Genomic DNA, 20400 nt, shown 5'->3' with positions numbered 1-20400 from the left:
CCAGAGACCGTAAACTCTCTTTTTGTTCTTTAGATCAAGCCAAAGGTCTCTGGTCAGCCAGCCCGGCCTCCTCACCCGTCGGCTCATCTTTCGCGATTTTGGGACAGTCAGCTCCTGCGCCTTTAGGACAATTTCCTTAAAGTATTCCCAACCTTCCTGGGCTCCCACACTCTCCAAAGATACTCCCCAGGGGGCCCTCTCAACCATAGTCCTGAGGAGGTTGAAGTCCGCCCTCCGGAAGTCCAAGGTGGCAGTTCTGCTGACTTTAGCAAGGCCTTGCCAACCAAAGAGTAAAACCACTGGCTAATTCCAGCCAAACTTGTGGGATGTTACTTCTAAAATCTGCTGTTTTTGTGGTAGGGTACTTCTGATCATAAAAATCTACTAAAGATAAGCAACTTCACCATGTTCATATTCACGTGTTTAACTCCTTATCCCCACACACTTTCTTCCTGTGTCTAAGGTGAGTGGAGAAAGAGTCCCATTCCAAAAACACAGGTGACCTGAAACAGTTTAAGAAATGCACAAAAGCTGCAAAATAGCTTCCCCCCATAGTTTATATCTACTTCATACCAATCCATAGCCCAGAAATCCTACTTGACCTCCCTTCCACACAAAACCTCTGCCGAGCAGATAAGCGCTGCTATCTCCAATCATCATCCCTACCTCACTTATCTACTGTCTCACACATACGTTGTTAGCATAAAGTTGCTCAGAAAGTCACGTGCTTCGCTCACTGATGGAGAAAAGAAAATCATCACCCCACTGAGCCCCTTATCAGCAAGATACAGGGCATATCTTCTCATCCTCCAAGGGCCTGCGCTTTGCCCAAGGGGTCACAAGTGTTATGACCTCCGGGGAAAGGTGGAAACCAAAAGGCAAACCAAAACACAACACAGGAAAAATCTGATAGTGCCAAATCTCAGAACTGTCTGGGTTGAAAAGGACCACAATGCTCATCCACTTCCAACCCCCTGCTGCGTGCAGGGTCCCCAACCACCAGTCCAGGCTGCCCAGAGCCACATCCAGCCTGGCCTTGAACACCTCCAGGGATCCCTGCCTCCTTGGGCAACCTCTTCCAGTGCGTCACCACCCTCCGAGTGAAAAACTTCCTCCTAATACCTAACCTAAACCTCCCCTGTCTCAGTTTAAAACCACTTCCCCTTATCCTGTCACTATCCAAATACCTTAAAACACCCTCCCCAACACCTGCTGTGGGAGGAAAACCCAACAAAAGTAACGTATGTACTTACACTGCTCAAATTATGATCCGGAAAGGTACCAAATGGAGCTAAGAATAAGAAGAGTACACGAGGTGCACCCGGCTATACACTTAGCAGCTGCAGGCAGATACTCTGAAAGCGCACAGTTGTAGTTCAAAGCATATACAGAGAAGGAAGGTCAGTACGGAAGTCAAGCAGACAGAACAGCACAGGTTTTGCTTCCTATATAGCGCTCAACCAGCCCCGCTCGGAGCCTCCCTCGAGCGGCAGGTAACTGCCCTACGCCGGTTCTCTCGCACCGGGACGGCCGGCACACGGCAGCGGTGACCTTGAGGCAGCCCAGCTCCGCACCGACCCGACCCCAAACACAACCCCGCCACGCCGGGCCCCGCGTACACCTGCGAGGCCCGGCCACGCTCACGGCGCCCCGCCCGCACCGACAGCCCCGTGCGGCGACCCAGGGGAGAGCCCGGCTATACGGGAAGTACGAGAGCATTGCTCCGCACCTCGGGCGCTCCTGAACCCCCCGCCTCGTGCACGCCCGGGGAAATGGCTGCCCGCTCCCGGAGGCGGGGGAGCCGCGCTCTCGAGACACAAAATGCCGGAATTCTAAAGCAAAACAGGGAAAGGGCGGCGGCCACGGAACACGGCGCTGCCCCGACCGGGGCTCGGACTCACCAGGGCGGCAGCCGCTCGCCAAGTTTCACCAAGTTATAATGAGAACGAGGGGACGTTCAGCACGCTCCGAGGTCCCTCCGCCGCTTTTGCTAGTCCATGAGCACAGCCGAACCGCCTGCAGCACGGCACCCCTACACACACACACACAGCCCACCAAGCTCCAACTCCCCGCCAGCAGCCGGCCGCCCGAGCAGCGCGGAAATGCACCGCCAAGCCCCGCCTCGCGCCCGGGCACGCAGCCGCTGCACACAAAGGAGCCGCGGAGCTGCACGCTGCCCGCCCACCCCGAGCGCTGCCCGCAGCCCGCTGAGCTCTCCGGCCGGCCCTCAGCTGCCGAAGCGGCCCCCGGGGCCGGGCGAGGCGCTGAGTTCCGGCAGCCCCACCCCAGAGCGGAGAACGGCCTCTCCGCAGCCCTCCTGTGCGCCTCAGCTGGCGGAAGCCCGTGCTCAGATTAACTATGGCTGTTAGTATTGCTTCCAACGGGTTTTCCGGCTAAGTGTGCTCTACAGAGAGACGGTTCAGGTGGCGGGTGGCAGCTCGCAGGGCTGGGAGCTGAGCAGCCTCGCTTTGTGAGCCTGACCTCTAGTGCAGCCCTTCCTGAGCGAGGCAGCTGCTTATCTCAGCTTTTCCACGCTCCGTCTGCATTTTCCATCCTTTCCTCCCAAATGATGAGAGATAAGGCACTCCTGACCTCCGTATCGCTCCCGCATTGATGAAAAACGCTAAGGCCTGCTTTGTAAATGGGCTTCAGGAAGTGAGCTGGATGTGAGGGAGGGCATGTGCTGAATAACAGCCGGAAAGCTGAGGATGGGGACGGGAAGCAAAGGCTTTCCTCTGCAGCAGGTCTTTGTACCCCGGCTTCTAGCTTAGCTCCTGACTTCCACACACTGCTGCTGTTCTCTTCTTCATGCTTATAGTCATCCTTGACACAAGGAAAGGCCTGTGTCACCTTTGCTCTCTCTGTCATAGATACAGCAAAAGCTATTTTGCTCAGAGCCTCACAAACTAAAGAAACACACTGATGTGCAGAAAGGAGAGGGAAAGGAGGATGGTTCAACTCCAGAGGCATCACTACAGCCCTTGATTTCTTCTCACCCCCTGCACGCAGTTATTCAAAGAAATGCAAATAGGAAGGTTTTATTCCTGACTTCAAAGCTTGGATTCTCACAGATTTCATCTGTGAACACCTTAGTTGCCAACCCTTAACCCGGACTGCTGGCTTAAGCCAAAGGTAGGAAAGGCTGAGCATAGAGGGGAAGTCAAACCCACTACTTAAACCGCACAAAAAACTCAAAACAGTATGTGTAAGGTGGAATGATACAAAAGTGGTAACAGATATTCGAAAGGTTATTTATAAAGGAAAAACTCACCCATATGGATGCCTTCACTGGGAAACGCTGAGGCAATCTCCACCAGGGAACGATCTCCAAGAGATGCTGCCTTAGTGGTGGTCAGCCCTAAAATGAGGTCTAGAGGAGATGGAGTCAAGCTCCACCCCTTCCAGGAGCACAGCTACATTACTCTCACCTGTGCTCCCACAGCTGACCCAACACTGGCCTCAGCTGATTAATCAGAGGTTCAGGCTGTGATGACCTGTTTCCCATACAACGGATCACTTGGATCTTAGGGAGGATCTAGGCGAGGAGGGGGAGCTAGGAGAGCTCACTAGAGCTAGAAGAAAGCCCTTCCTCATCTCAGATGCTACTCCAGAGCACTGAGCCATGTCTTTGGTAAAGTCCACAGCCAAGGCAGCGTTCCTCATTGTGCTTCTTTCCTGGAACACAAGAGGACGGACCGTGCAACAGAGCAATAGTAGCTGTTATGGTTCAGCAGAAGGACCTGAAGAAGGGTCCAAACCGGCGGCTTCACTTCATTCACCGTTCCACCATAGCGCCCTCTGCTGGTAGCAGTGGGTATTGCAGCTGCCTACTCCCGCACCACCGAGATGCCCTTTGCGGCCCGGTGGTGACTAGAATTAGTATTACTAAAACATGAAACATTGGCGAAGATTACAACGTGTCTGTTAATAATCCATCCCCTCCGCACTCATTTAGAAGCCTTTACACGCCGCAGACCCTATCATAGCTTTCCTTTATCATTTTAAAGAGGTTCAAGGTCCGCAAAAGGAAAAAGACTGCAGAATAAATGTCTTTCCTTACAGCTTTCTTCTAGGCTAATCGGGACCCACGGCGCTGTTGCCAGCGTCTTTGTTATGCAAATCTACCGCAGAAAAAAATCGAGTTTTCTGCTGACCTTCACTTCGGCTTAGGGAAGCAGTGACACCCAGCGGCTAGGGAATAAAAAGAGCTTTCTCGTTTTATTTCCATCGCAGCGCATCTCACATTAGGAAACACATTAGGAAAATATATATATATATATAGCAGGGATCCTTCGGCGTATTTTTTACTGCTTTGGAGCATTTCCACGTATTAGTGTTCCCAGCATCAGAAGCAACTGAGTGTTCAGTTGTGATGTCCTATTCGGGGCACTGACTTACTGCGCTTGTGTTCAATGAAGAAAACATCCAAGCAATAAATATGAGTAAGGAGCTGGGCCAGCAGAGGTAGCTGTTGACACAACAAAACCAACTACCATTATAAATTGCTTTGTCAGTGAAGACATATAGAAGAAAACATTCTTAAACCAGGTATGCAGACCTTGTACAGTAGCTGGCACTGGGAATTCACCTGCAATCGAATGGCTCCTCCCTCACTTTCTGCCCCTTGAATTTCCTTTAGACTGCCCTTTTCATAGCCTTACTAACTGCTCCTAAGTACCACCTATCTTCCCTCCTTTCCATTTACACTCTGTCAGTGTGTAGTAAAGGATTAGTAAAGGATTCTGACACTTGAGTAGATGTACATACCTTCCAAATCCAGGAGTGCACTGTTTACACCAACTGTTGCTGTTAATAGAGACAAAAGGCACGTTCCCATATCTGGAGGTCTCACGTGATTGCTGTACGCGTGCCTTCGCTGATGGAGCACAGAGAACTTGCAGTCTCTGTCAGCATTTTAATGGTGATCTTCACCCTCTAAGGGACTTCATGTGTCTTTCTAGAAACGTTTCTGTGCTAAAGGGTACACTTCACCACGTTATAGCATTAGTGATGTGCAAAGTTAACAGCCATTATACTTTGGCTAGATGTTCTAAATGCTAGACCAAGCAGTTTCCTGACTATTTCCAGGACTACAAAACAATAGCCTTTTAGTTGGAATAACAGCAGGGCTGCAACGCAGTGGCATCCATCTCATATCAGAGGATCTTTTGGAGTCAGATGGAATGAACCATGGGCAAACTCTGCCACAGAGGGTGAAATTCAATCACACGTCCAACAAAACTTCAAGTACATTGAGCAAGTCTTAAAGTACTTGACATTATCTTACATTTCTCGGAATGTATCTGTCTTCCAACCCAAACTCCAAGGACTGCTTACATATTACACATTTTATGTTTATGGAAAATGCGTAAACAGATAGTGGAACAAGGCCTGAAATCCAGATCTCTCTCAGCTCAGTACCTTCTTGCCTGTCTTCTGGCAGTATCAGTCCTCTGCAAAAGACAAAGCCTACCAGTTCCAGCTGCAAGGAAAGCGTAACTTAAAACTTAATAAAAGTTGTGATGCAGAAGACTGCTCCTGTTGTAAACTCGTTCCTATCAGAAGCATCTTGCAAGGTAAAAACCAGTAGCTCCCAGCCATTTCTTCCACCATCTCTTTTGCTTTACCTACCACCTGCACTCCAAAGTGACAATATGCCTATTGAAGACACATGTTAGGCAAGCACTCATGCTATGGGATACTCCCTTTGAGCAAGGAAAAGCCTTCAGATACAATCCTTTACTTCCTGAGGTAAACTCTTGGCAGTTGGTCTGGCTGCTCTGAACTCCAGCAGAGCCCATCTCCACTCTGTCACTCAGCGTCTCAACTTTTAGGCACCATCACAAGCATCAGGTACTTAAAACCTAAAAACTAAGAACCTCATACGAATGCTTTTTGCTTCTAACCTCAACACCTTCATATGATACCAGGGCACTTATTTTATCCAAGCACCTCAACTAACCAAGACAGTCAGCCTACCTGAGAACATGCACATAAAACTAACTAAATTCTATGGGACAAATGTGGGAGAAGACACAGATAAATGCAGATTTGGTCCCCAAATCCTCGTTGCTAGTGCAGTATTAAACAACAGCAAACAATAAACTCTGAAGGGTGCATATAGTTATAATTAGGTCTGTTTGGACGTTCTTTTAAGACAGGATTTTACCCATAATGATGCAACTGCAAAATTTGTGCAACTGATTTAATACACAACAATACCAACCCTCAGTGTTTGTGTAGTTTAGACTTTTAGTTTTGATACACTCAGCATCAGGCATGACCATACATACAAGGTAGGCAAAAGCACACACAGTAACAGGCTTATTACCAAAGCTTCAGAGCTTCAAAGAACCCCTGCCCTCAGCGTCAATGATGCAGAGAAGTCTGATACATTTTAAGGTCAGAAGAGAGTAGAATGACAAGAGTTGTATCCTGTCAGGACAAAACATTAATTAGTTAATTCTTCTGCTATCTCAATAAGTTTTAGCCTACTTGTTTTTTCCCTCCCCCCACCAAGTGTTATCTAATATATATGCCAGCCAATTAAGGATATCCTGGGACACTTGATGCAGCACACTTGGAAAATCCACGCTGTCCTGTTCACGCTTCAATCTAAGGACATATACACATTATGTATGGCAATGGCTCCCATGGATCATATTGTGGAACACTACATCTATTGCTAGAAGTAACAGCCCAGCCATTTCTACTGCAGTGCTCAAACTGAGATGGAAACTCTACATAATCTGTTTCTTCATACTGTTACCCATTGCTTAGAGTCACAAACACAAAAAGGAACTTGCTTTCATATCACAATCATCTTCTGGAGTGAACACTAGACGTCTTCTGTCTTCCTTGCGGGGCCATCACACAAAGAGATGGAATTTTCAGAGCCTTTAATTAACAAGAAACTCACTTGAGTAGATGTAGTAGTAATTCAAGATGCAGCAGAATGTCTTGAATGCCGAATCTCTGACTAATCTAGACTGACAGGATTTTATCAGGACTGACTAATCTAGACCAACAAGATGAAGGACCTGAGGGAATGGCATGAAGCTGCATCGGGGAGACTCAGGTTGCTTATTAGGAAACGGTTCTTCACCAAGAGGGCGGTCACAAACTGGAACGTGCTCCCAGGGCAGTGCTCACAGCACCAAACAGCTGGAGATCGAGAAGCGTCTGGATGATGCCCTCAGACTTAGGGTTTGAATTTGGGAAGGTTCTGTATAGAGCCAGAAACTGGACTTGAGGATCTCTTAGAAATACAGATGTATTTATGTGTTCAGGAAAAAAAAAAAAAAAAAAAAAAGAAGTGAAGCCATTTCATCTACATAAAATTTTATTACCCTTCAACCTTAGGCTAATACTCAGTTTCTTAGCAAGGTTTTGCTCCCCTAGGTAGACAGGATTTCAAGTGACTGTCTCTGACTGAAAACATCCAGGCTACGTCAGATTTTAGACCCAGCCTTTCATTAATACAGTCAGACACAAAAGGTCGGCTGAAATTCTGACCACCTAAAGACAGCAAAGCCACAAAAAATCCAGGAGGGTTTTCATCAGTTATTACATTTGAAAAGAGAATCTTCCCTCGGCACCGATCACTAAGTAGTTAAGAAGCAATTAAATTGCACATTCAAGAAACAGATGTGTTCTACATTGCAATCTGCCATCAGAAAAACGTGCAACTATCTTTCAGCTTACGAAGCCTGAGGCTTTATCTTCTCGGCAGCTTCAAGGACAGATGGAAGGCTGACTTTGTCACCAAATTCTTTCTCGCGATGCTCCAACAGAACACCCTATATAAAACACACACACACAACAGTCATACACTAATCCCAGGCTGCTCCGAGGAGATCAGCTGATAAGCAACTGATCAAAAGGAGAAGCCTGCAGGTAGGTTTGTAGTTACCTGTCTTCCTGCTCCAATCACATATACTCCTCCCAGGGTGAACCCTTCTCCTTCCAGGTTACCACTATAACCATTTTTCCAAGCACGGAAGAAATTTTGCCAGACTCCAATGCGGAAGAAGCCCGACAGCATCATTTTTCGCTTGCGTGGGCCGTAGAAGCTTCTCTGCAATGAAACAGAAAATATCTCAGCAAACAGAAAAGGATTTCTCCTGCCAGATGAAATTACAACCCTGTACCCAAGAAGGTCTGCCAAACAGAAAAGCCAAACAGGCAGAGCTGTGAAGAAATGGCACCTCAACTAATTTCTAACTCACTACATGGCCATTTACTACCACACAGCCAACTATTATTACTGCCACCCTTCACGTGTCTTTTCAAATAGGATCCACAGCTATTTAAGCACGATCTCCATCGCCATCAGCATTGTTGAGAACAAAGAGTGCTTTGTGATAAGTGCCATTTATCTCATTTTGGATCTATGGTAATAAAACTGCTGGTCAAAGAGGTGCTGAAGTCCTAAAATCTCATCAGCTATTTTCTTTGTTTAAAATCAACATGTTTCCTCTAAACAGCCAGAGTGAGGATGGTAAATAGAGGCATATTTTCATTGATTCCAAATATTAGGCATTCTTTTTCTTCCAGAAGCCAAATGCTTTCTAAATGTGTCCTCTGTGTTAACAATAAGCAGATCTGTAGTTTCACAGGACATCAGGCTGCCTACACAGTTTATCTATGTACTGGGACAAGCCACAATGTAATTCTGGCTGTACATGCTGAACTAATTGTCTTCTACCTTCAGACTTTGATTCACGCATTGTTAACAACAGCAAATCACAAGGACACTGGAAGAAAAGAATAAATATGAACAGGCTGCATAAACTGAAGCGGAGGGGAAAAATAATCCTCCAGCAACATGCTACCAGTGCCTATCACAGGGCAGTCTGTAAGCTGTGCAGGATATAGATAGAAAAGCAAAGCCAATTAGCTGCTTCAACTAACAGTGTTTCTAAACCCCTTTTCATTTGGAACACTTGCTAACTATACTGCACAAGCTCTTCAAAGAGAACATCCATACGCTCGTTATTATAGGGAAAAAAAAAGGAGAACACCGACTTCATGATACCTTTTCATCCAGGAAGATTTCTCCTTTGAAATAATGCTGAAAATCCTCCACTTCGGTCCCTATCTTCTCTTTCACAACAGCATAGAGAGGAACACCCAGCTTGGACAGCTGAGGCTTCAGAGAGGAAAGCTCAGAAGCCTCCTAAGGAACAGAAAAATGGGTACGTTTCAGGCAATGGATGGAAGTTAAAAAGCTTCACCTTGAATTCTGGAGGAGCTGAAACATGCTAAAGATCCACTTATAGGCCAGTCTTCGTTATGTTCACTGAAATTTTCTTCACTAAGCAAGAAAGAAAACTTTTGCATCCTTCTTTTTCCCAAAGAAGAAACACACCATAATGATGTCAGCCATTGTGTGAAGCACCTGAGAGCTCAATGCAGGAACATCGGATCAAGTCTACAATAAGTAATGGAGTGAAAACACTCTCCCCTCCCTAGATTTCCCAGTGAAAACAAACAAGGAATTCCTTCATATGCTTGCAGTAGCTAAGAAGCAATATTGCTTTGCTGCTTTCTGTAGTGTATAAATACAGATGGTATTGTCATGCATCTGCTTGCCTTCTGCTGAAGAAACCCCTGCTCCCACAGCTCGTACAAAGGTGGTCTCCAAGGTTTCTCCAATTGAGATAATTCGTTTTTATTGGGCAAAAGTCCTCAAAATAACTCTACACTTGTTACGAAAAAACAAGGGGTGGGGGGTGGAGGGGACACGTGCTTGACCACCCTCAGTCAGCTAAGTGATATGCCTTCACTCCAAGGTCTGCAGTGTGTGGGTTATCCAGAATTTAGGGGGTGTAAGTACATAGACGGGGCAAACAGACAAAAGACATGAGAGAAAGATATCAGTAGCTGGAAGGTTAAGTGCGGCACTGCAGTTCACTGCTCTTGATCTTTTTGAGATGAAATGAAAAGGATGAATCAACATCAAAAGGAAACAGTGAGTAGGAAAGTGTGAGACTAAAAGGATCATTGCTTAGGCTCGTCACACCTTTCTCCTTACAGATCATAAATATCTACTAATTACTTTCTGTTTTTCCTTGAACAAACTGCCTTATTGCTCTTCCTAACAACAACAAAAAAGAAGGGGTGAGGGGAATGGCTAATAGCCACTTTATCTGGATTGTTTTTTAATACCATTCTAAACTCTTATAATCAACAAAACAAGTTTGTATTGGGAATTAACAGCCTATGTGTCTGAGAAATGATGTTCTAGTCTAGAACAAAAGGCTCCTCTATAAGTTATGAGTTTGGGCACATACGTGTTCCTTCCTGGCACTGCCAACAAGTTCAAGTTCCTTTCCAAAGTATAACATAGCAAAAACCAACCGTGATAGGGGATGCCTTAGCAATGAGGATCTATCTATGAGCTTAAAGATGAATCTAGTTATTTATTTAAAGGAATCAACATGCACTCCTTCCTTCTACATGACACCTGTTCAGTGGACAGAGTAATTTAATACCTTCCTTAAGTCCCACACATATTTAAGTAGATATTACTGATGGGAGCAGATACCTTAATTAAGCGGTTACAGTATTAATTACTCTCTGTTTTATGAAGCAGCAAGTAACAACGTAATAGCTGTTTTTCCTCATAGCTATGAGAAAAATAATGGCCAAGGTACACGTGACAACTGTTTCCGGGCGCATTTTACATTCAAATTGAATTCTAAGTGTCACTTTCCACCTCTACCCAAGAAGCCTAATGCCAGCTTAAGGATCACATCTTGTTACTTAACCCACTCTTAAGTATGAGTACCAGGCTACATAGACTTCAGAATCCCTGCCTTCCTGCCTCCCATTCAGCATCCAGAATAGTGAGGGAATCCCCTTTGTGTGACCTGTTATTTTTGCAGGTGAGCTTTATCTGACAGATTTCTGCCAGTCCAATCTTTGATTGCTTTTGACCAGGGAGTACCAGGCTCATAGAGATTAATTTTGGACATAGGGAACACGACTAGCTCCCGGGACTCTTAACTGAGTTTTGGGTAGTCTCCATTTCTAATTACTGTCTGCTAGATCCCTGTAAAAATGAAGCATTGATCTCCTTCATAAGGAAAATACTCAAGAATCAATCTGTATAAACCTGCTGCAAAGAAAACCAAAACTAATATATTGTTAACCAGTAACCAGTTAGTGCTAGGATCGTGTCTTCCAGACACTTCAGGTGTGTACGATAACTCCTGTTCACCTCTTCGCTTTATTCAATGCGAATCTACCCAAGTAGAGCTTAACTCTTCCTAATTAGCCCCCGAACTCAACAAGTACCTCTCTGCACAAAAATCATCCAGGTCTTCGCACAGCCATGATCACTGCACCGTTCTTCTTCCACAGTTCACCTGCTTTGAATGTTCTTGGTTCTGTTTATACAGGGAAAAACAGCATCAACAATAATATCAGCCACCCTTAGTTACCACGATTAATCCTTTAAGGAGCAACTCAAAGCATCGCAGAGAATTCCACATGCAAATACAATCATAAACCAACAATTCAGACAAGTTTTCTATGTGTAAAGGAGTATTATTTGCTTTACTGATTTTATTCTATTCCTGTGTCTTCACATACACTGAAAACTATACACATCATCTGTATTATAATTTGAAATAGACCTTCCAGAAATACCAGCTGTAGTTGGTTTTCCTTCACCAGAATCATCTGCTATCGAGGACACTCAACTTCTTCGTCTAACTAGGAAAGACTAAGAGAAACTCTTTAGACACCTCACATGGACTGCATGAAATCTTGTATCCCCTACAGATTATCTCTGAAATAGGAAAATTCAACCTTGTATGCACACCTAACTGTTCTTCAGCATTGCCAGCCTCAGTCATACAGAGGTCCTTTCTTCAGACCTCATACCAAAGAACAACAACTCAAACATCCAGAATCTTACCTGATCCCAAAGTTTTTAGCTCTATCCCCTCCAAAAAGTCCAGCGTAGCTTTTTCTGGCTTGGACAAAAATAAGTCAGTGTTGGCAAGAACAATCCCTGTTATGGCTGCACCAACGGCTCCGAGACCAACCGACCACATGCCCATCGTGAAGATCCCAAAGTCCGGTAGGAAGGACATTTCTGGAAAGAGAAAGAAAAGTCAGCTCTAGCACTGAATACTGATGATGCCACATAAGGAGGAACTGGTAATCTTTCCTGTTTCCTACAGTTTGATGTTAGAACCAAAGCAAGTACAGAGCCAAGGTCAGAGGAGCTCAGCAGTCATTCCTACAGAAAGAAATATGTAGACTTGCAACTCATTTCAAACCAACGTGCCCTGGACATCACCTTCTACATGCTGACCAACTACCACTTATAACCGCAGATCACATCTGGAACAAACAACCTGATTTCACACCCACTGATCAGAACAGATAACGCTGCAATGGAAGCCATTACATATGCTGGCTCATATCTTAAAAGCACTAACTGCTTGTTGTTATCAGCGACTCCGGTTTCAGGGCAGTTTCATTACCCAGTAGTCATGCTCCCTGCTGAGGGCTCCAATACCCAATCCTGACCTTTGCATATGTTTCACAAGACTGGGGAGGGCTGACAGCCGCCTTCCAGAGAGGGGAGAGGGAAGCTTAGCCCAGGACATAACTCAAGATCCAGATGTGAGCAAGAACTGGTACAAAAGTCACTGAGTTTTAGCAGGGTGAAAAGTCACTGCTCATATACATCACAACAGTTCAGTGTTACAAAAGCCTGTAGATTCCATCAGTCACTCAACTTTAGTTTCCCACAATACAGAGTCAAATATTTCCTATGGCCATCTGCATTCCCTGATCTTGGTGACTAGTGATGCCTGTATATACAGTTCCATGCAGAAGAGATTTCTTTTTCCCTATAAACACTGCAAAAATGTTACTGTTTTGAACTGTGACTGGCAACAGACCAGAAACACACACCATGTTTATCTCTACAGCTAACGGCAGCTATAATTCTGAAAGCATAAAGCAGGAGTTGGTCCCACTTTTTGTGTCAGATACATTGCCCAGAACTTCCCAGGAGAAAATTGTCTATTTCCACCCTTAAAACTAGTTTCAGAAGGCCGCTGACAACCAAACACAGTGAACTGCCTGCCGACCTGCAGGAATGGTTAGGAAAACACTGAAAAAAAGAGATCTTATTTCCCTTTGTAGCACCATATAACACCATGCTTGGTGCTGAGGAAGACAGGACCACAGTACCTAGAAACACGAGAATCCTGGAGCCTGAGATAGGCTGGGATTTCAGATGACAAGCCTAAGCAGGAAACAAGGGCAGTTTACACAAACACGGCGCAGATAAGAGAACCTAATTTCATGGCTTATTTCTAACACAGGGAAACTTTCCTTGTCCTTATCTGCTTTGTCTACATACTTTTTCAAGCGCATAAAATCGTACTTGTAAGGACAACTTTTGGTTTGTGCATCCAACTCGTATCGGAGACCATCCTGACCCCAGCTCATAGAGCAACCAAAGTGCAATTCAAAGTGTCGCCCTGATGCTCCATCTGCATGGCACACCAAAAGGCCACAGCCCCGTTCTGCTCCCTCCCAGACTCTGCAGATCCAGATATACTTTCCAGTCTTGTCTGGTGGAGATGTTCTTCTCATAACTCTTAGTTACAAGAAAGGATGGCGATAAAACCAAGCTGCATTCCCTCGTGCATTTCATTTGTGTACAGAAGGGCTGCCAAGTTTGTGACAACTACTAAACAAGCAACTTCCCGCATAGCTTTTTCTTTTCATTAGCATTATCATCAGTGCTGGCACCATTAGCATTGCTAAAAGCCAGCTTCCCTCCACTATTTCACATCCAGCCAACTGTAACCCCGATATAGATCATGATCTCAGCCAACACACCTCTTCAGTCGAACCGGGCTCCTCGGGCTCTGCTAACTGAACGAGATACTCACCCAGACGTGCGACCCTTTGCTGGCTGAACAGGGAGATGGAAGAAGCGGCCCTGCACAGCAGCACCGACTTGCCTCCCCTACCAAACCACACCGCAACCCTCCACCACCCCAAACGCGTCGCCCCTCCATCCTCTGCGACCACCCGCAGCCAGCAGACAGGCCGGGGCACCCCGAACGGCTCCAGCGCCCGCGGTTGCGCACTCACCCGAAGCAGCCCGCAGAGCCCCGGGCAGCAGCGGGTGCCCAGCGGAGCGGAGCGCACTGCGGGACGGGCGGGCAGCGCCGAGCTCAGCCCCGCCGCCGCCTTCTCCTCCGGAGCGATGCGCTGCGGTCCGACAGCGGTGACGCCAGAACGGCTGTCCAATCCCCGCCGAGCCGGGCTTAACGCTTCCATCAACTCCGCTCTCGTGAAGCTGATTCCGTAAGTCACTGAGAACGCAGCTGCGCTGAAGTTTGTTTGTTTTTAGAGCCACGCAGTTTTACAATAAGCGTCTTCCTTCTAAATCAGCCCCTTCGACTTCTAACAGCCCCCCCCTCCGCACGTCCAAACAACATGGAACAACCAAGGAGACACAGCTAACAGCCCTTCGCTGAAGAGCCTCCCTCCAGCCCTCAAAGCCTCCACAAGTGCTGGGGCACTTCTCTTAACAGAGAGAAGCCAAAGAAAAAAATACCTTTTTTTTTTTTTTTTTGGTGTGGTTTTGTGGTGACCATCAGAGATTCCCAAGATAACAGCGAGTCGTTGTCTGGTCTGTCAGTACTTAGCTAACCCAAATTTCAACAAGCCAAGTCTCAGCCCTGCTGTAAGAGCTGGTTGATGGTCTTCACCTCCTGTCAAGAAGACCAATTGAAACACGGTTCTCTCGATGTCTCATTTCCCTGCCACCCACAAATGGAGAAAAAAATGGGTCATTAAGAGGATAGCTATCCTTAAACATTTACTTTAGCTGCATAAACACAACCTGCTGCAGCTGTGTCAAAAAACACTGGAAAATTTGTGAATTCCAGTTATCAGAGTCATGGCAGCACACACATTTACTTGCATACTTTTCCTAAGAACAAGGAGGAGTGGAAACACTCAGCGCTGCCACAAGGCAGACTGCACATAACAACCTCTCATCTCTGAAAGGGTAGATAACAGCAGGACAAGGGAAATGGTTTTAAGTTGAAAGGGGGGAAGACTGAGGTTGGATGTCAAGGGGAAGTTCTTTACTATGAGAGCTGGAGGTGCCCAGAGAGGCTGTGGATGCCTCGTCCATCCCTGGAGGTGTTCAAGGACAAGGTTGGATGGGGCCCTGGGCAGCCTGGGCTGGTATTAGATATGGAGGTTGGTGGCCCTGCCTGTGGTGGGGGGGGGGTTGGAGACTGGTGATCCTTGAGGTCCCTTCCAACCCAGGCCATCCTGTGATTCTGTAATCAAAAACTTCTCCCAAGTTGGTTCTGACCGCTGCTGCTTCATCCCTTCTCTTCCCTCCCATCCTGAGCATAAACGTCTTTCCCAGAGCTTTGTCACAACTTGCATATCCCAAACACAGGTTTGAGCTGATTACTTTTTATGAGACATACCGCCAGAAATGAGTCACCAGATCACAAAGATCTTGGTAATTAGCTCCTTTTAAAGAAAATTTACAACTCACAATAACCCACTGACACGCTCATCAGGATTTGATGAGCTTTTAAATACCTTTAGGGATTGCAAAATACACCGACCTATCCAACTCCAAAACCAGCCCTGCTTTAAGCAAGGGTTGAACCAGAGGCCCCTGCCAACCCGCATTGTCCTTTAAATGCCAAAGTCAACACACACAGCACCCTCCTAACGTTCTGAAGGTACGAGTTTAGGTGTGTTTTTTTAATATAACCTCAATGACTCTTTCTTTCACTGCACAGATCCTGCTACAAATCACTCCCCGGATCAAAAGCAGCAGCCATCTTTCCAGCTTTCTTCCCAACCTGCACGTTTCACTGCTCTACTCAGATGGGTTGGGTTGGAAGTCCAATTTGTGTCAAGCAAGACAACCATCCTCCGTCCTTGGAAGACCACCGACAGGCCATGTAATGTGCCCCAATCTGCTCTCAAGACATGCCACAATCCCACATCTCGATTACTCTGCCCTTTCAAGCAGCTCTTACACTTGGAAGAGCTTCCAATTTTCCACCTTTTAGTGGTATTCCGAGGGAATGGGCTGCTCAATACTGTGTCTAGGAGAACTCAAATCTCTGCTCAACCAACACACACAGCTGCTGCACAGGTGGAACGAAGCACTGAAGCACAGAACTGCAGCAAGCGCTTATGCGCAGACATTACAGACTGAGCTCACAGCTGGGTCTGCTGGGATCCACAGCTACAAAGCTAAGCACTGCGGCAGCCTGCAAAGGAGCAGAAAGTAGGGGAACACCAACAGATCTGCAATGGAGCCAACCTACACTCAGCAACACGGCAAGCACATGGCTCTCTCCCGGTTGAAACCTGCAAGAACTGCATAAATAGAGCTCAAATTAAGACTTATTTCCTTCCCCCTTAACCCCCCCCCCCTTCTTCTAGCCAGCAGTCGCTGCGCTGGGCTCGGAGCAGCCCAAGGGGCACTCAGCGGCTTTCAGAAGCTTTGCAGCCCGAGCGCACCGGGCACCGCACCAAGTCGCTGGGAACAGCGCTAAGAACGAAGCACAGGAGCTCTTTGTCTCTCGCTGCGCCTACTCACGCACAGTCTCAACGTCGCAACAAAACGGGGCTCAGCCCAAACATGACACCGCAAGGACAAGCAAATCAGCCCCGCGGGCGCAACCTCCCGCACCTCCCGGGGGGGCAGCACCGATGAGAAAGCAAGGTCAGAAGGCCGCGGCGGCCGCCTCCCGTCCCGCGGGGCTGACAGCCGGCACCCTCCCGCACCGCTCGCCGCGGCCCCGCAGCCGCCGCCGGACGCCCGCACCGCTGCCCCGACCCCCGGGCCGCCCCCAGCCCCGCGCCCTCACTCACACGGCCGCCGCCGCTCCGTGCTGCCGCCCGGCACCGCCCCCGGTCGCCCAGTGGCCACGTGCTTCGGGGTTCGCCCCCCTCAGGCCGCCAGCAAAAGCGAGGAGAGTTCAGTCTCCATCTCTAATCCTTTCATGTCCTCGTTAAGATTTTAATAGCTTCTGACGAACCAAAGGGAAAGCCCCAAATGCGTGCTGTATAAATATGTTTAAGGCGGGAGGAAAAAAAAACAGCAAACTATGAGCAAAGTCCAAGAATGCAGTGACCTTATCATTCCAGCAGTTTGATTAACGGGGCACTTAAAATGCATTCAAGAACGTACTTGCCCAGATAAGCCTGCCAATAACATGTCACAGCATCATCTAATGAGCAAGCTGCTCCTCAGTCACTCGTGGTCACCGGGCAGCAATCCAGTCAGCAGCTCTATAAGGGACTATCTCCTCAGGGCTCCAGCACTGGCAGCCAGTTACCAAAAGGTAAAGAATAATTAGGCCTTAGGATCCAGATCGTGCTGTGTCTGAAGGGTGCTGCACTGTCTGTATGCAAGGCAGCCATGGACAGCAGCATCACAGAAACAGAGAACAGCCTGGTTTGAAAAGGCCCACAGTGCTCATCCAGTTCCAACCCCCTGCTGTGTGCAGGGTCACCAACCAGCAGCCCAGGCTGCCCAGCACCACATCCAGCCTGGCCTTGAATGCCTGCAGGGATGGGGCATCCACAGCCTCCTTGGGCAACCTGTTCCAGTGCATCACCACCCTCTGGGTGAAAAACCTCCTCCTAAGATCCAACCTAAACCTGCCCTGTCTCAGTTTAACACGATTCCCCCTTGTCCTGTCAATGTCCACCCTCGTAACACATTCAGCTGTCATCAAATAATTAAAACCCTAACAGGCTGTGCCAGTGCTCTCAAGGGAAAAGAGCTTTCACAAGACAAAACCCATCTCATTTACTCTGTGCTCCAAAGGGGAGACCCTGACAAGCATCAAGCAAGAACAAGCTGAATGGAAAGTTAAATCACTTATTTTTCCATTTTCCCTTCTGGATAAGGTCAGATTATGATTGATCTGTAATGGTTTTGTTTGTCCATGCACACCTTATTTGCACATTGTTCCCGTTCAACAAGAAGACAATAAAACCCCTAATATAAAATAACATTACACGGAGTGACAGGCATCCACAATGTCTAGTTCTTGAGTATTGAATGATGATTTTTAAAACCACATTGAGTTCTCCTCTTCCTGCTTTCATAATCAGATGGCATAGGAGTGTCACAGAATGGCCCAGGTTGGAAGGGACCTCAAGGATCATGAAGCTCCAAACCCCCTGCTGCAGGCAGAGCCACCAACCTCTACACTGAATACCAGCCCAGGCTGCCCGGGGCCCCATCCAACCTGACTTTGAACACCTCCAAAGATGGACGGGGCATCCACAGCCTCTCTGGGCAGCTGTTCCAGCACATCCCCACTCTCATAGTAAAGAAACAGCAGAATTAAGAGTGTAGTTCTGCCAACTGTCCATCAGCCAATGAAATTTCCCCAGCATGCCAGCACATAAGCCACCTTGGCATGCACTGTATCAGTATCTATGCTAAAACATGACCGTAGCATTACGAAACATTCAATTTATGCACAGAATGACAGAGCTCTGTGTTACTTCAGAAGTTAATTATTTGTTTCTTGTTGGATCATGCTTCTATAGATCAGCTTTAGATCAAGGGTGTTTTAAGACAAAGGGATTACATAACGCCTGTCTTTTCTACCAAGAAAAAGAGGATCTCAGAAGCAACATGGCAATGCAGGGGTAGGCTAAGGCAGAATGAATTACTAAGTCTTAACGGATACACAGATATTTAGACAAATCTCTTTCTGGCAATAGCTTAATAAACATTCTGAATCACAGAAGAGCCTATCAGTTACTGTAATACAACAGGTATCTTTCAGAAAGAGCTGATGAGGTCATCAGTCCTTCTACGTGTTCCTCAGTCAAGCATCTTGATGGCAGATGGGCTTTGCTTTGAGCCCCATTTTCTATCCCCTTTCTTCCAAAGCAAGTTTTCTTCAAGGTATCTGGTGTTTTACCACCCAGCCTCCATTTTCTACTCATTTTTTTTACTGTTTTGGCTCCAGCTGGCTTTATGAGTACTAATACTTTCTAGGGGTGGCTTCCTAAATGAATGTTAGTGTGTCAAACACAGGCTCAGAAGCAAGAGATACAGGAATCAGCTCCCACAAAAGCAGGCACTCATAGGAACAAATAGGAACATGCAATCCATTCATTAAGTCTGGCACTGTAAAGCACACAGTTGAAAATATAGTAATAAGGAATCAAGGAATTTATGACTGAGAGAAAAGTAATATATAATCTCAAGAGATGCCAGTTCACCTACTAAGTTCAATAATGCTAAGTTCACCTACCAAGGAAAAAACATCTTCAAGCCTAAAGAAGATGTGGTGAAACACACAATGTCAGTACTAGTATTTTAATGTCTTCTCACATCAGGTAGGACACTGAAAATTAATGGTTCGGGCACTAAAGGAACGGGGCTTTTTCTAATGAATTGATTCAATGAGCAGCACTTGGTTTGTAAAAGCTCAGAGAAAAATCACCTCTTCTGCTAAAGAACCAGATTAGAAAAACAAAAGGCCACCACTATGAAAAGAATCTGGGTCATTCCAACAAAACTTGGCCAAGCATCAAATACACATCCCAGAAAACTACTGTTGGTAGGTGGTAATGAGTAGTTGGGCCCAGTAAACCTCTCATCCAGAAGAGGTACAGCCACACACTAACTACAGCCTTAGAGATAAGCTCCTAATCCTCTTATTACACTGAGCTACTTGCACATGCAACTTTCTTCTGCTGAAGTAAAACAAGTATGTTTTACTAGCACACTGAGTTTCAACATCACACACCTAAAGCTTGTGTTAGACTTACTCTTGGCCTCTGTGCAACACATCAACCCAAACAGAGCCACCTATTTCTATTGCAGTTTCAATTTCGTTCCATAAGAACTTGAACTAGAAGCAGTTGTGCTCATCTTTGGAACACATACTGCGTCCATACTAGCTTATAACTGGAGTTGTCTTCAGTTTGGTAACTTGCATCCCCTGTACTCTGCACTGGTGAGACCTCAGCTGGAAGACTGCATCCAAATGTGGATTCCTCAGTACAGGAGAGACATGCATCTGTTGGGGTTATCCAGAGGAAGGTCACAAAAATGATCCAAGAGATGGAATGTCTTCCCTGTGAGGACAGGCTGGGAGAGTTGGGGCTATTCAGCCTGGAGAAGGCTCCAGAAGACCTGAGAGCAGCCTTTGAGTTTTAAGACCTCACCCCCCAACCTTTAGATATTAAAAGAAAGATTTAAGACAGAAGAAAGAAGCAGACACTCTTTAGCAGGGCCTGTTGTGACACAACAAAGGGAAATGGCTTCAAATTAAATAAGGGGAGATTAATGTTGGATATAAGGAATAAATAATTTCTAAATGAAGGTGATGA

General features: G+C 46.5%; 2 protein-coding genes across 8 annotated transcripts in view; both read right to left on the bottom strand.

Moving 5' to 3' along the window:
• Nucleotides 1-4104, bottom strand: part of TSPAN14 (tetraspanin 14) — a 41479-nt gene extending 37375 nt beyond the window's left edge. Inside the window, exon 1 of one of the 5 annotated variants that reach the window (XM_072340704.1) lies at nt 3272-4104. The gene's annotated coding sequence lies outside the window, so the exon portion shown is untranslated. Of the gene's footprint in view, nt 1-1253; nt 1529-1729; nt 1753-1901; nt 2139-3271 lie in introns of those variants that run through there. The other 4 variants (XM_072340701.1, XM_072340702.1, XM_072340705.1 and 1 more) reach the window with 4 other exon arrangements.
• A 3458-nt stretch (nt 4105-7562) lies between these two features.
• Nucleotides 7563-20400, bottom strand: part of PRXL2A (peroxiredoxin like 2A) — a 16988-nt gene continuing 4150 nt past the window's right edge. Inside the window, exons 1-6 of one of the 3 annotated variants that reach the window (XM_072340195.1) lie at nt 16906-17057; nt 11927-12106; nt 11302-11393; nt 9038-9178; nt 7913-8077; nt 7563-7799 (exon numbers count right to left, since the gene is read on the bottom strand). In XM_072340195.1, the coding sequence (XP_072196296.1) occupies nt 7701-7799; nt 7913-8077; nt 9038-9178; nt 11302-11393; nt 11927-12104 (675 nt within the window). In that variant the 5' untranslated portion in view covers nt 12105-12106; nt 16906-17057 and the 3' untranslated portion in view covers nt 7563-7700. Of the gene's footprint in view, nt 7800-7912; nt 8078-9037; nt 9179-11301; nt 11394-11926; nt 12107-14133; nt 14352-16905; nt 17058-20400 lie in introns of those variants that run through there. The other 2 variants (XM_072340194.1, XM_072340193.1) reach the window with 2 other exon arrangements.

The sequence above is a fragment of the Excalfactoria chinensis genome, chromosome 6 (assembly GCF_039878825.1).
Source record: "Excalfactoria chinensis isolate bCotChi1 chromosome 6, bCotChi1.hap2, whole genome shotgun sequence".
NCBI lineage: Eukaryota > Metazoa > Chordata > Aves > Galliformes > Phasianidae > Excalfactoria > Excalfactoria chinensis.
This window is presented reverse-complemented; position numbering and strand designations above follow the sequence as displayed.